The sequence below is a fragment of the Microtus oregoni genome, unplaced genomic scaffold (genome assembly GCF_018167655.1).
Source record: "Microtus oregoni isolate MIOR12 unplaced genomic scaffold, Mior012 000022F_ref0000154, whole genome shotgun sequence".
Taxonomy (NCBI): Eukaryota; Metazoa; Chordata; class Mammalia; order Rodentia; family Cricetidae; genus Microtus; species Microtus oregoni.
The window spans coordinates 8,450,185-8,464,524 of record NW_024543081.1 but is presented as its reverse complement, the minus strand read 5'-3'; the positions used below and the strand labels follow the sequence as shown (position 1 = coordinate 8,464,524).

The following is a 14,340-nucleotide window of genomic DNA, read 5'->3' as shown; positions in this document are numbered from 1 at the left end:
TTGTGGGCACTACATTCCCTTTCTTTACATTAACCATGCTTGCACACGTGTTTTGTTTTGTTTTTCCCAACCAAGGTCAAATCCACTTCATGGGCACTTGCTGTCGTTGGGGTGGGGCGCGGCGCGTCGGGACGGGTGAGGGCGGCCACTGGCTGGCGGAGTCTGGGGAAACAGTAAAACCTCAGGCCACAGTCAGGCCTACAGTGGGGTGGGGTGTGGGTGTTCGGTACCCTCAGGGCGTCAGCAGGGATTGGGGGTGACCGGGTCCCCCTCGGGTCTACAGCAGTGTGTGTGTGGGACGGACTTGGTCCCCTCAGGGCGACAGCAGGGACTGGGGGTGACTGGGCGCCCTCAGGCCTACAGCAGTGGGGGGGGCAGACTTGGTCCCCTCTGGGCGGCAGCAGGGACTGGGGGTGACCGGGTCCCCCTCGGGTCTACAGCTGTGGGGGGGGGGCTCGGTCCCCTCAGGGCGACAGCAGGGATTGGGGTGATTGGGTCCCCCTCGGGCCTACAGCGGTCTGTGGGGGGACTCGGTCCCCTCTGGGCGGCAGCAGGGATTGGCGGTGATTGGGTCACCCCAGGCCAGCAATGACAAGAGCAGGCCCCCCGGGTCCCCTCCAGCCTACAGTGTTAGGGGTGGGGTCCCCTCCAGCCCACAGTGTTAGGGGTGGGGTCACCTCAGGCCTACAATGGGGGTTGGGGTGTCTGGGTTCCCCCAGGCCAACGACAGGCGAGAGCAGGCCCCCAGGGCCCCTTGGGTCTACAGCGGGAGGCAGTGTCCCCTTGGGCTGAACTGCTCTGGGGCGCTGGTTACCAGAGCCATTGGGGCCGATGATGCAGGTGAACCTCTTGAAGGGACCGATGACCTGGCGGCCTCGCCACGACTTGAAATTCTCCACGAGCAGCAACTCAAGGTGCCCCATGGCTGTCCTCCGTGCCTCAGCCGCCTCCTCGTGCGCCACGGAGGAAAAGCGCGGGAAGCGCTTTGCCAAGTCTCGCGAGACTGGCGCGAGCGAAGCGCCTTTCCCTAGCAACGGAGATTGTTGGCGTTTCCCGGGAAATCCGATTCCTGTGCCACCGCTTGTTGCCGAAAGCAGGCTCTTGGTGGTCGCTGGGACAGATCAGCTTCCAAACTTTTGGGAGTGCTGCTTGCTGCTTCTGGAAGCTGCAGCTTGCTTATTTCTGTGACCTTTTCCTACCGCGTTTGTTCTGAAAGCTGCTGAAGCCCCGCCGGATTCCAGAGCCATGGAGGTAGCGCTGGTTAAGGACCTGCAACAGGACGCCAGCCTCGAAAAGAAGCGTTACATGGAGCTGTGCAGACAGGGACGGGTCTTCAACGCCAGGAACAGGATTATTGGGGTAAGGCGCCGGGAGAGGGGGGAGGCAATGCTTGGAAGGAACGTTTATACCGAAGTACCAAGTTTGCCTGGATAGACTTGAAAAGCCTTACGCTCACCAACAGTGGCCCAGCGGGAGCCAGTGGGAGCCAGCATTTGCCTTTTTGCTATTCTCCTGTTTAGCTCAGTTTTCCCATTCTTCCAGGTGGCAAATGCCCTGGTTACCTGAGTGGGGTCCAGGAGGTGGGAGACCTTGCAGAGTTCACCACGTAGTGAAAGAGACAATGCCTTAAAATGGCTACAGAAAACGCAGTGGGATGAGCACCGGCACAGACTGGAGCCTGGAGGGGGAAATCAGAGAGGGCTTCCCAGAAGGGTGGTACCTAACCAGTGCTGGGGGGATGTGTGTGGGTTAAGGAAGTGGAGGAAGTCCTGGTGAAAACAGCACAGGCAGGACACCCAGGTATAAGCAAACCCATCCAAGCATGGGAAGGCAATTTGTTGATTCTGTGGCCAGATGAGGGGAATTGTAGCCTACTGAATAATACTAGCCAGCTCTTACCTCTCTTTCCTCGTCCGTACCTAGGGAGACACACAAGCCTGGGATGTCCAAGTTCAGGACCAGAAGATAAAAGAAGCAACTGAAAAAGCTAGGCATGAATCTTTTGGTGAGCATTTCTAAGATGTCCGTCTATAGCTTAAGACCTCTTGTCTTCATTTCTGTGGAAGCCAGAGCAAATGCTGTGTGTTCTCAGGGCCCTGGATTCAGTCTCCTGCATGTGCATGAATGAGAACACACACACACACACATACACACACAGAGTTATCATTCGCATGGTCTTTCTCCTTTTAAAATTCCACAATTTCTTGTGCTCAGTTAACTGAAAGAGAATATTCTTCCTCTCAAGAAAAAGCAGCTAATGAATTTCAATGTACATCTTAAGAAATGTATTTTAAATAAAAGGAGTGTTTTTCATTGTTTTCTTAAAAAAAAAACCTTTCTCTAAAAGGGAAAAGCTTAAACACACACATGTACACATTCTCTACTTCAGACTCAAAGCTGATCTTCTGTGGAGGACAACTGTTGATAACAAGTGACACACAACTCCGGGAGCTCAGATCTCTGAGCTGACTCAGTGATTTACATATGGTATGTAACATGTGTGCATATAGTATTTACATACATGTAGCTCAAATAGTGTTCTAGGTTCTAGTTCAAAATGTCAAACAGAATCCAGTTTTCCTACGTGGTTTTTAAATATAAAGCAAAGAAAACCAGCCTACAAACCACAATCCCAGACAACTTAGACAACAATGAGGACACTAAGAAAGACTTACATAGATCTAATCTACATGGGAAGTAGAAAAAGACAAGATCTCCTAGTAAATTGGGAGCATGGGGACCTTGGGGAAGGGCTGAAGGGAGGAGGGGAGAGGCAGGGAGGGGAGCAGAGAAAAATGTAGAGCTCAATAAAAATCAATTAAAAAAGAATTCAGTTTTCCTTTCATGGCCAGCAATTTCACCAATTGTTGAACACTGGGTTTTTAAAATGCCATAGGATTTTTTAAGTATAAAAAAGCTGGGCATATAATTGTAGAGACAAACGTGCTATCAATTTAGGCTTTAAGAAATATGGGCAGAAAAAGACAAAGTTTCTTATCAGTGGTTATGTTCAAGTGATTCAATTATGAATAAAGTTGCTTTTGTTTATACTATTGTACATTTTTCACACTTTTCGTTCTTGTTTGTAAAGTAGTTCAGACTTATCAAACCAATGTAGCAGACACACATGTGTCCACCACGAAGCTTGATGTCAACATTTTGCCTTGCTGACCTCAGGCATCTTCAAGAGTTCTTTCTGAAAACTATGTTGTATATAACACGAGTACCCCGTTATAGTTTCCCCTTTTTTCCTTCTATAGAAGTGTGTATTTCCAATGTGTTTATAGATGTACTATCTATGTTTCCTTGCTTTTGTGTGCCTTTGTGTCTGTGTATGGTGTGTGTGTGAGGGTATATGCACATGTGTGTGCAGATAGGCCTGCCTGTGAAAGCACAGACCATGTAGACCAGGCAGGCTGGTCTCTGCCTCCCAACTGCTGGGGACTGAAGATGTGCACCACCACACCCAGATTTTAAAAGGTTTTTGGCAAATACTGCTTCAGTTAATATCCATGTATCACATGCCTTGTGCACGTGTGAGAGAGACACTAGCGTTGAATTGATGGCTCAGATTGCTCTGTTAGAAGTACTCCAATTACACTTCAACAGCAGTGGGTGCAGCCGTCTCAATCTCATTCCTCATGTCGGGACTAGTGTGTGCATTGGTGGCATTTTAAGCATTCTGTCTGAATGTGTCCCATGAAAGGTTAGTGTTCTTATCTAAATATGTTATCCACTTGGGTTTCTTTATAGTGCTTTACCTGTGTTCATTTCCCAGTTGGTTTTCCTATGTACTTAAGATGTTTGTAAGTATTTTTTATATATGCGGATGCTGTTCCTTTAATGGTTATGTTACAGTCTGGGAACATTGTCCTTAAGTCATGAAAATCAGTTCTAAAGTAGATTCATTCTTATTCATCGTAGCTGATATGTGTCCTGTGTCTTTCCTAGCTGCTGACATGAAGCACAATGACAAAGTCATGTGCATACTCCATGACCGCGAACGGAGGGACAGGAAACAACTCTGTCGCGCTATCAATGACTTCCAGCAGAGCTTTCAGAAGCCAGAAACTCGCCGTGAGTTCGATCTCTCGGACCCCCTGGCCCTCAAGAAAGATCTCCCAGCCCGGGTGTCAGACAATGACATGAGGAACACCATATCAGGAATGCAGAAGTTCATGGGAGAGGATTTAAACTTCCACGAGAGGAAGAGATTCCAGCAGGAGCAGAACAGAGAATGGTCCCTGCAACAGCACAGAGAGTGGGAGAGAGCGCGGGTTGACCACAAGCTTGCAGGTAACCAAAGAGAAGTGAGGTTGATCTCAAGAGTCTTTCCAGTGCAGTGTTTGTGGATGCTTTTCAAAGCTCCACCAACATTACTACAAAAGTCAAAACCTCGGTCCTCAGAGTCAGCATTTCAAGCCTCTACAGTATAGGAAACACTTTCTGAGCACTCTTATTGCCTTCCTTTGCTTCCTGTTGCTGTGATGAAACACCATGACCAAAAGCAACGTGGGGAGGAAAGAGTTTATTTCACTCCCAGGTTCATTACTGAGGGAAGCCGAGGTGGGACTCATGTTGGGCGGGAACCTGGACACAGGAGCTGAAGCAGGGTCTGCTTAGAAGATGAATAAATGCATGGAAATGGAGGATCCACGAGGTCCTTTGGGAGCACAGTCACAGGCCCAGGGCTAGCAGGTCCTCATAGGACTCAGTGGACCCAGAGAACCTCTCCGTGGGGAACAACAAAACCCTAGTGAGATCTGCCTGCATGGAGGCCATCAGCCTCTCCTTGGCAGGCACTCCTAGCAGCATCTGGTCCTCTGAGCAGGCTACTAGTGACTGAACAGTAAGAGTTGCCAGGAAGATTGTTCTGACTTCCCAGCTGCTCCTGTTTGTGTGTTGATTCAGTCCCCCTGCTCAGCTTGGGCCCCTCCCAGCCTCTTTTCTCCCTGATGGCTTCCCTCTCAGACCCTTTCCCTGCCCACCTTGTCCACTAGAGTTGCTGTGGCCAGCAGGGCCCACGATCTCCATCTTCCCCTCTCCAAAGTCAGTTCTCAGCCTCAGCCCCATTGATACATTCATTTGATTTGGTTTTCACACCAGTTCTTTCCCTGGTTGCTCTGTTGGGTCTTCTCCTTCAGCCTCCCCCCTACCTGTCAAACCAGAGATCTGACAATCCTGACCTCATCTTCAGCCATCCTCAACTGTGCCCCTTCTGCCTCCTACATGTTCTTTAAGCCCACTTCTCACTGTCCGTTTGCCACCACTGCTGAGACTAGCTGTCAGATTTTCTCGCCTGGATGGACCTCTGCTAGTGGCTTTCTACCGTTACTCCCCCTCCAATCCATTCCCAATACATCAGGCAGAACAAAACTTCTCAAGAAATGCCACACTGAACCATGCCACATCCATGCCCTCACCCTACCTCAAAGCTGTCAAATGTCTTCATGGGATGTACAGTAAGTCAGTGCAACCCATAGACTGTACATGTTGGGCCTCTGCCACCATAGACAGCATCAGCTGGTGTCTCCACCTCCTTCATGGCACTTCAAACATTTTGGCTCGCTCACTTGGGATTGCATCATGTCACTCCCACCCTCAGGGCCTTTGCATATCCTCCTAGAAAAGCAGTTTCTTGGTCCCTACCCTCCAGCTTTCCCAGCCAGGCATTCCCAGCATTTCCTCTCTCACCCTTCCTTCCCTCTATGGACTAGCACACTTTGTATATCTGTTTGGAGAGTTTGTGTGCTTTGAACCCCCATTTATCACCTCTGTGTTGTGTGCATCCTGAGCAATGTGGGGCCCAATCTAGGCTCTTGATCACTCTCTGATGCATGACAGATTAACAGACGACAAGTGAGCTAAGGATGAAGGTTTGCAGAGGTCAGGAAGCCAAGGTTAAAGAGTCTGGTCCTTCGCGACTGTGGTAGAGCACAGTGGTAGAGCACATACCTAGTGTGTGTGAGGCCCTGCATCCCTAGCACCACAAAGAGTGTGCTCTTTGTTTTTGGAGATAACGAGGAGCCTCTCTAAGTACAAGTAGAGAAAGAAGAAGCTGCTGACCCTTGACTTTTTATTTGTTCATTGCATACTGGCACTGTGCCTCAGAGGAGGGTGGGCAGGGGAGGGGCACAGAGGTTAAGCAAAAGTGCTGCTAGCAGTGCTAGGCCATGTTTGGAAGCCTGTTCTGATTCAAAACCTTCCTACTTCACTCTGGTACCCTCCAGTTTCATTCTGCCTTGTCCCCCTCACTGACCTGGCAAATTTTTGCCGCCACTCCACAAGTATCTGTGACTTGGCACTCTACTCTGGGTCTTGTCTGGTCTCTACAGCCCTCTTTCCTAGTTCCTACCACTTCTTGCCTTTGTAAGGCTGAAACCATCTCCTGATAGACCAGTTAGCAAGGTCTAGCTAATTTACCCTAGGACTGCTGCAGACATCACCAATTCACAGCAGATATAATCGATCCATAGAGTTTATACCCATAGTACCATAGTACCTCTTACTCGTGAAGATCTATAGCTGCACTTAAATTATCCCAGCTCTCCCAGAACCTGTGAGCGGAGTAACTTCCCCCCTCCACGTACTCCTCCTTTTCTTCCATAGTAGAAATGAGTGTGGACCACCACACTCTGGTGGGCATACTCAGGCTGATGGCATCTTGTCTCCTGGCAGAGGACTTCCACACGCAGACAAGACTAAAGTTCGATGAAACAGCCAGAGACTTGCAGAAGCTAGAAGGCTTGACCAGGAAGGAAGTCTGTGCAGCCATGAAAGAGTTCAACAAGAACCAGGTATCCACACCCTGAACTCAGGCTGAAGGGAGGGACATAGCTGCTTCCTCCAGGTCTCCCTACGTTTGGAGGGGTCCCAAGTTCAGACTGCATACACCACCAGCTCTGACAAAGCCCTTGACAGGGCTCACACCATAACGGAGGTCAGTGAGATCTGGTTTGGCCTGACCCTCAACGCAAACTGAAACTGGTGAACTTCACCACCCGCATGGGTGGGGAAAGCTGTCACTTTTTCAGACCTCCAGAACAGAAGGAGCCTCTGCCCACGTGAGCACCACTTGGCCTGGGCTGGTCTCAGTTCTTACTGTATCACAAGCTCAGTCATGAGGCCGTCGGAGCAGACAAATGGCACCCTTCACTTCTCAGCTGCCCGATTTCCCCTAGGCTTCCTGTCCTCCAGCTCCTCTGAAGTTGCTGAGTTCCTTACTCCTTTGGAAACGGCTTTCTCCTCCAGGTTTTGGGGGTTTGTTGCTGTTTCCCCATGCAGTTCTGAGTGATTTACCATTCTCCCTGTCTCTAGAGATATGGTTTCAGGAAGAAAATGGCTGACTTTATTTCACATTTACTTGCTTTTTTCTTTTTTTAATCAAGACAGGGTTTCTCAGTATAGTTCCTGTCCTGGAACTCACTCTGTAAACCAGGCTGGCTTCAAACTCACTGAGATCCACCTGCCTCTGCCCCTCAAGTGCTGGGATGAAAGGTGTGCACAATGTAATAGTCAGCAGGAATGGCCATAGCACCTGCTCTTTATTCAGTATGAGGATGCACACAGTGTTAGGACAGTTTAGCCCATCCTCAGGACTCTGAACAGTAGCCACTACTTGTTTTAAGACCTATTATTTTTAATCGTGTGTGTGTGTGTGTGTGTGTGTGTGTGCATACATGTGTGTCGCGACTGCCTCGACCAGCAAGGATGACGCGACACCGGAGCTCTTCTTATAAACAGTTTGTTCAGGACCTTGTTGACAATCGAATCTCTCTCCCCGGGCAAGCCTCTCCCAGCCCTTAAGAATGCCTGGGCCGCCAATCCTGGATCGCCACATGGGCATCGCCCATAGGTTCACGCATATGCAAGCAGCTTACGATCATCACATGATGATAGCGTGAGCCTGGCCTTAGCCATATATGGAGTTGTTTATCCTAGAGAGCACTCGCTTTCGGGATCGCGGAGGGCGGAAGCCAGCGCCATCTTTAAGGTGCGGCTCCAGGCAGCTCTCTACACATGTGAGCCATGTGAATGCGGGTACCTACAGAGGCCAAAGTCAGATCCTCTGGAGTTGGAGTTACAGGAAGCTGGGAGCTGCCTGATATAGGTGCTGGGAACAAAACTTAGGTCCTCTGCTCTTAAACATTGAGCTAATCTCTCCAATCCTGGTGGCTGAGATTTTTAACTGTGGCAACAATTCCCTGCTAGCATGTTTGACTATTTGACAGCCCTACCACAGAGGCTGATTAATGCTTTTTCACTGGTAGAGAAAGGCTCAGAAGGATGAGCAAGGCTCTGAGGGATGAGAGATTTTCTAAGGATATCCAAATGCTAAATGGCAAGTATTTGAATTTGGTCTTGTCTGCCACAAAAGCTGTGCTTGATGACAAGGCAGCTGGCCTCTTGCAAGCCCCTGCCTTTCAAGTCCTCTGCTCATTCTTCTCTAAGAAGAGCAGCCAAGGCTGGGAAATGTCTCCCAATCCACCTGTATTAGTCAGGGTTTTCTAGAGAAACAGATCTGATAGACCGAATCTCTCTATATAAATGGGGTTTACTAGAGTGGCTTAGAGGTCATGGTCAGGTGATTCCAACAATGGCCGTCTTCTGAAAGAAAGTCCAAGAACCCAGTAGTTGTCCAATTGATCCATGAGGCTGGATGTCTCAGGTGGTGTTCAGTATACCTCAGAATCCCAAAGAAGTAGCCTCTAACGCCAGTGGAGGAATGAGCTTGCCAGTGAGAGTGAGGATAAGCTGGCGAAGGGCAAGGGCTTCCTTCTCCTGTATCCTTTATACAGGCTGCTACCAGGTGTGACCCAGATGTAAGGTGGGTCACTGTCTTAGTCAGTGCTCTGTTTCTGTGAAGAGACCCCATGATCAGGGCAGCTCTTAGGAAAGAAAGCGTGTAATTGGGGGCTTGCTCACAGTTTCCGAGGGTGAGTCCGTTTATTGTCATGGTGGGAATGGCGGCATGCGTGGCACAGGGGAAGTATCGGAGAGCTTTTCATGCTATCCCTCAGGCAGCAGGAAGAGAGACCCTGGGCCTGGTGTGGACTCTTGAAACCTTAAAGCCCACCCCCAGCAACACACTTTCTCTAACAAGGCCACACCTCCTAATCCACTCCCTTGTGACTAAGTACTCAAATATATGATCCTTTGGGAACCATTCTTATTCAAATCACTACAGTCTTCCTACCTCAAATAATCCAATTCTCACACACACAAAAAAAATCTTTCATACAGGTACCCAGCAGCTTGGGTTTTAGATAAGTCCAGATGTAGATGTAGTCAAGTTAACAACCAAGAATAACCATCCCTTGATTGTACAGAGAAATACCTGCAGTCCAGAGAGGGCAGGCATTCTATACAAATCACACAGTCCTTCACGTCCAGGCTTTGAGCAGTGAATCAACAGGAGTTCTTCTCCCCTGCCCCCCGAGATAGTATTTCCCTGTATAGCCCTGGATGTTCTGGAACTCTCTCTGTAGATCAGACTGGTCTCAGACTCACAGAGATCCACCTGCCTCTGCCTCCTGAGTCCTGGGATTAAAGGTGTGCACCACCACCACCAGGCAGGAATTCATTTGCAATGGGGGCTATGCTGAAACTGTTAGGACTGCTGAGGCAGCTGTGTGCTACCACCTTTAGAAGTCACCACTGTGGAGGCTTGTGGCGGTGGCCTACAGATGTCCACGGGTTTTAGGGACCATGGGGTACACACTGCCCTGTACTGGAAACAAGCCAGTGGGGCAGCCGTTGCTCTGACAAATTGGTGCAGAGCCTACAGTCGTACACACACCAGTGGGGAATGAGCTAAAGCCCAGCCACTGCCCAACAGTGCTCTGATAATCTCCAGCCTGCAGCCAGGGCCCAGATGTGGTCTTGACCCTGCAGTCACTCCAGAGGTCCTTCTCTACATAGGTTATGGAGTTGGCAGAACGGAAGAGGCAAGAGAAGCAGAAAGAGCAAGAGGACAATATGACTGAGATCACCAACCTGCTGCATGGGGACCTGCTCTCTGAGAACCCGCAGCAGGCAGCCAGCTCCTTCGGGCCTCACCGTGTAGTCCCTGACCGCTGGAAGGGCATGAGCAAGGAGCAGCTGGAGGAGATTCGCTTCACTCAGAAGCAACAGATCCAGGAGAAGCTGGTGAGCTCCTCCTGGGCCACAGAGCCGCCTCTGCACCCCCGAGCTGCCCCCACACCCAGCTCCTGTGTCAGTGCTCATTCTGAGAGATGCCTCTGCTGTAGGTAGCTTTCATTCCGGTGGGAGGGGAATAAGAGCCAAAAACTACGGCCACGCATGATGTGTGTAGCAGGTGTGAGAGATGAGCAGAGGATGACTGCGGACCTTTTAGAGGGTGGACCTGGTTTCTACAGAGATGGGAAGTTGGTGGGAGGGCCATACTGGTGGAGAGGGGCTCACTGGTACAACTTTGGATGTGTTAACTGTATAATGTCCACTAGACATCTGTGGGATTAGGTTTGCCTGATTTGGCAAAAGAAAAGGAAACCAAAAGCACTGGCTACAGCGTTTTAAACAAGGTAGAATCTGTCTGTATATAATCGGTCCTCAGCATAGTCTCAGGCTTAAGTAGAAGCTCTATGGCCACTGTATTCTGCTATCTTTGGCATCTGGGCCCAACTTTGCGCAAGTGTCTGCTTAAATGCCAGCCATCACATACATGAGCAAATGGTGTAGAAGGAGAAGTAAGTATACCATTTTTAAGGAGTTTCACTGGACAACATTTAGATTACTCCAACTGGAAAGGACATCGGGACATGCATAGTTAGTGGCTCTCTGTTAAGGATGAGAGAATGGTGGCCGCTGGGGACTCTTACCATTCTCTGTCTACAATTCCAGGTGAAGTGTAGGTGGGGAAAAGCTGAGGAGGAGACAGGGTGTCTGATCAAGATTCAGAACAAGGTCAAGGCCAGAGCCTTCCATTTGGGAGTTGTTGTCTGCAGAAAGTAATACGGTAGCAGTCCTGAGTGTGATCCTGGGTGAGGCAGACAGTGCGGAACACTCAGGTCTGCGGCTCAGGCAGGGCCATCATTTACAAAGAGGGGACCTGCCGAAAGCAGCCAAGGAAGGGGTGGGTAGACGGATGCCAAGAGAGATGTCCTAGAGGTCAGGGGAGGGATCCCCTACACCACAGTACTCCCAGGATGTGCTCTGCCCCCTCAGCAACCCAGCAGGCAGAGGTGCTGGGGTGAGGGCTGGCTGCTCTGGAATAGGGTGCAGGGGAGGCCGGCCTGGTGGAGAGCAAGGAGCAGAGTCTGTCACACATCTGCTCAGCTGGACTGTGGAATGAAGGTTGGCCTGAAACCCAGAATTTTGGTCCAGTTTTTATTCTAGAAGATTCAGAAGGCAGGACCACACAAAAGGAGAAAGAACACATTAAGATTCTCGCTTGGGCCCTTGCTCCATGCTTCTTAGTGCTTTTTCTTCTCCATGCTCTCTGAGCCCCAGGTGAGCTGAGAAATAGAGCTCATGCTAAGGCAAAAGTGCGCAACTGGCCATGGTGTCTTTGAACAGTCCTTTACAGACGCCACTGGCCATGGTGTCTTTGAACAGCCCCTTTACAGACGCCACTGGCTGTGGCGTCTTTGGACAGTCCTTTACAGAAAGATCTCTGAGATTCCCAGAAGCAAGGACACCCCTCCCAGGTGGCAGGTGGCTAAGCCAGTGCAGGCTGACTTTGGGTCCTGACATGAGACTATGCTGAACACCACTCATTCCTCTGGTGTAGATGTTCATCTAGCCTTCAACATGGCCCTCCCAGTTGCTTCTCCCAGAAGATCATTTGTGAGAAGTTGAATTGTCTTGGGAGTCAGTTCTCCACACTAATCCACACTAATCCAGTGCCCCAGAGGGCTCCATGCTTCGCAAGGAAGGATCTGACAAGCAGGACTTTTAGAACTAGGCTATTACCCACACCTTCATGATGACACTGTTGTCATAGGGTGTGTCATTGTGCTCAGTGTCATTGTGCTCAGGGATTCCACAAATGATCCCTACATTAGACAACTTGCTGGGGGCAACATTTGGCTTGCTAAGCCAGCTGGGAACCCTCCTGAGGATCTGATTGGGATCAGTCTGGCTGGGAGCACTATGGGAGTTCCAGGTCCTTCAGGAATAAGAGAACATCAATGCCATTTGAGGGCAGAAAGCAGCCAGACCACATAGGACAAGGGCAGGGTGGGTGAGGTCACCTCCCTTCTCCTCCAAGCTTCATTTTTTCCACTCATAAAAAGAAGCCAGGTTTCTCAGATGAATGCCCTGGGCTCCTGGGCCCCAAGAGAAGGTTGTAAATCCCTTTTCCTGCCTTCAGAGGCTTCAGGAGGAAGAATGCCAGCACAACATGGACTGGGACCGACGCAGGATCCAGAAGGCTCACGCCAGCCTACTCCAAGAGCGTCAGCAGCAGCGCTTGCAGCGGGAACTGCGCAGGGCCCTGGACTGCAGCAACCTCAGCCTGGCCAAGGAGCAGCATTTACGGTGAGTGTCAGGGACCTCACGTAGGTGCAGAGTAGGTGGGCAGAGCCATAGGTCACTCACTGTGTGTACCTTAGGTGCTTGAGGGACACTGAGTCACCTGGGGAATCAGGGAGACTTTCTGGAGGAGGCTTCATAGTTGAGTCTTGGGGTGTAGTGGTCGCCTACTATGTAGCCTTTCCAGGCAGAGGCAAGGAGGACTCTCAGGCTCTTTCACATGCTAGAGTCACCCAAATATAAACAGAACCCCAAGAGTGGCTCCAGGATGCAGCTATGGCAGATAAACTAACAACAAGATCACCAGGCAAGTATTTGCTCACTCAGCTATTCTTGTATCCTGAACCTAAGTCCTGAGGGGAACCCTGGGGTCTGCTCCAGTCTGACAGTTGTCATGGCGTCCACTGGGGCTTAAAGGAACACTCAGATATGACCTGACAAGACAGTCATACTCTTGGGTGATGTCCCCATGAGTCACTGATACCCAGTCCCTCATCTAACTTCAGTGTCACCGCTGAAGAATAGTGGAAAGGACTCTTACATATATATATATGTGTGTGTGTATGCATATATATGTATACATGTATATATACATATATTTATATACATATATGTATGTATATGTGTATATATGTGTGTTTGTATGTACATACATACACACATATATAAAATATTGTGCAGGGGTATTTTTGCATAAATCCTGTATGCCACTTGCATGCAGTGCATATAGAAGCCAGAAGAGAGCATCAGATCCCCTAGAACAGGAGTTACAGATAGCTGTGTGCCTCCATGTGGGTTTTCTGAATTGAACCTGGGTTTTCTGCAAGAGCAACAAGTGCTCTTAGCCCCCAACCGTCTCTCTAGGCCAGGGAACTCTTGTTTTGAGCTCATTAGTGTTGGAATGGATTCTGTAGTGTAGGCATCAAATACCTGGGCTTTACCTCACATATTTGCTTATCTCTTTTCTTCTGTTATCAGGAAAAAACAAATGGATAAAGCCTCCACAAGTCAACCCACAGAAGATTATTTCTCACAGTTTAATACAAGAAGCCGCTAATAGTTTATAGTAGTGTGGTCCCCTCGGAGTTACACTTATTTCAAAGTGAGCCTGCTCCTTGGTCTGAACGTTCTCATCACACTTCATCACCTGGGGAGTGTGCACTCTGGAAGCTCCGCTCTGTGAAGCTCTGGGTGCTGTGGCCTTAGGGCACAGCGGAGAGGACACGAGGGCCGGTGTGAGGCTCCAGCTCTGGGCTAGCTTCTACAGTCACTTGCTAGCTCAGTAAGCATCGTAGGTGTTCTGTGTGCTCCATGAGGTACCCTTTGTTCCACTCTCACCCCAGAGGCCGCTGGTATCTCTGCCGTTGTCTAGTGTGCAAATCTGAGTTAAAGGCACACATCCGGTTTATTGTGTGATCCTCCCCACACACACACCAGGAAATGTCAGCACCCAGCAAGTCTGGCTTTCAGCCTCTTCATCTCCTGGCTCCTGTAACAAAGCCCCAGGTAACAGTGGTTTCTGTAAAGCATCATTTTTTATTTCTTGCTGTAACGAAAGCAAGCTGACCTAGAAGCCCTGCTGGCTGGGGAAGGCCCAGTGCCCTCTGCTACTTGCTCAGCCTCCCTTGCCACTGTGCAGCTCCCATCCTAGGGTCTAGGTCTCTGCTCCAGTTTGCAGTCCTGTCACCAGAACCTAGCGTTCAGGGATATGATCCCAAAAGTATCTGTTTCGTCTCTGCTCACATCCCCACTCTGACAAGTTCTGACTTACAAGAGTGCTCCTTTTTGTTATGGCTGTCCTCAGGTTGGTAAGACTTGAAGAGGATGTCCAGACCAAGGAGACCT

The 14,340-nt window shown here is 49.7% G+C and overlaps 2 protein-coding genes across 2 annotated transcripts in view; one reads left to right on the top strand and one right to left on the bottom strand.

Annotated features, from left to right (window-relative positions):
• Smc1b (structural maintenance of chromosomes 1B) overlaps positions 1–923 on the bottom strand; it is a 74,990-nt gene extending 74,067 nt beyond the window's left edge. Inside the window, exon 1 of the mRNA XM_041672599.1 lies at positions 815–923. Within this exon, the coding sequence (XP_041528533.1) occupies positions 815–923 (109 nt within the window). The remainder of the gene's footprint in view (positions 1–814) is intronic.
• Positions 924–1,089: 166 nt separating this feature from the next.
• Ribc2 (RIB43A domain with coiled-coils 2) lies at positions 1,090–13,552 on the top strand. Its single transcript, XM_041672666.1, has 7 exons — positions 1,090–1,359; positions 1,924–2,005; positions 3,952–4,296; positions 6,679–6,797; positions 9,922–10,149; positions 12,335–12,501; positions 13,474–13,552. The coding sequence occupies exons 1-7, from the start codon at positions 1,246–1,248 to the stop codon at positions 13,550–13,552; spliced, it is 1,134 nt and encodes a 377-aa protein (XP_041528600.1). The 5' UTR covers positions 1,090–1,245.
• Positions 13,553–14,340: the final 788 nt, after the last annotated feature.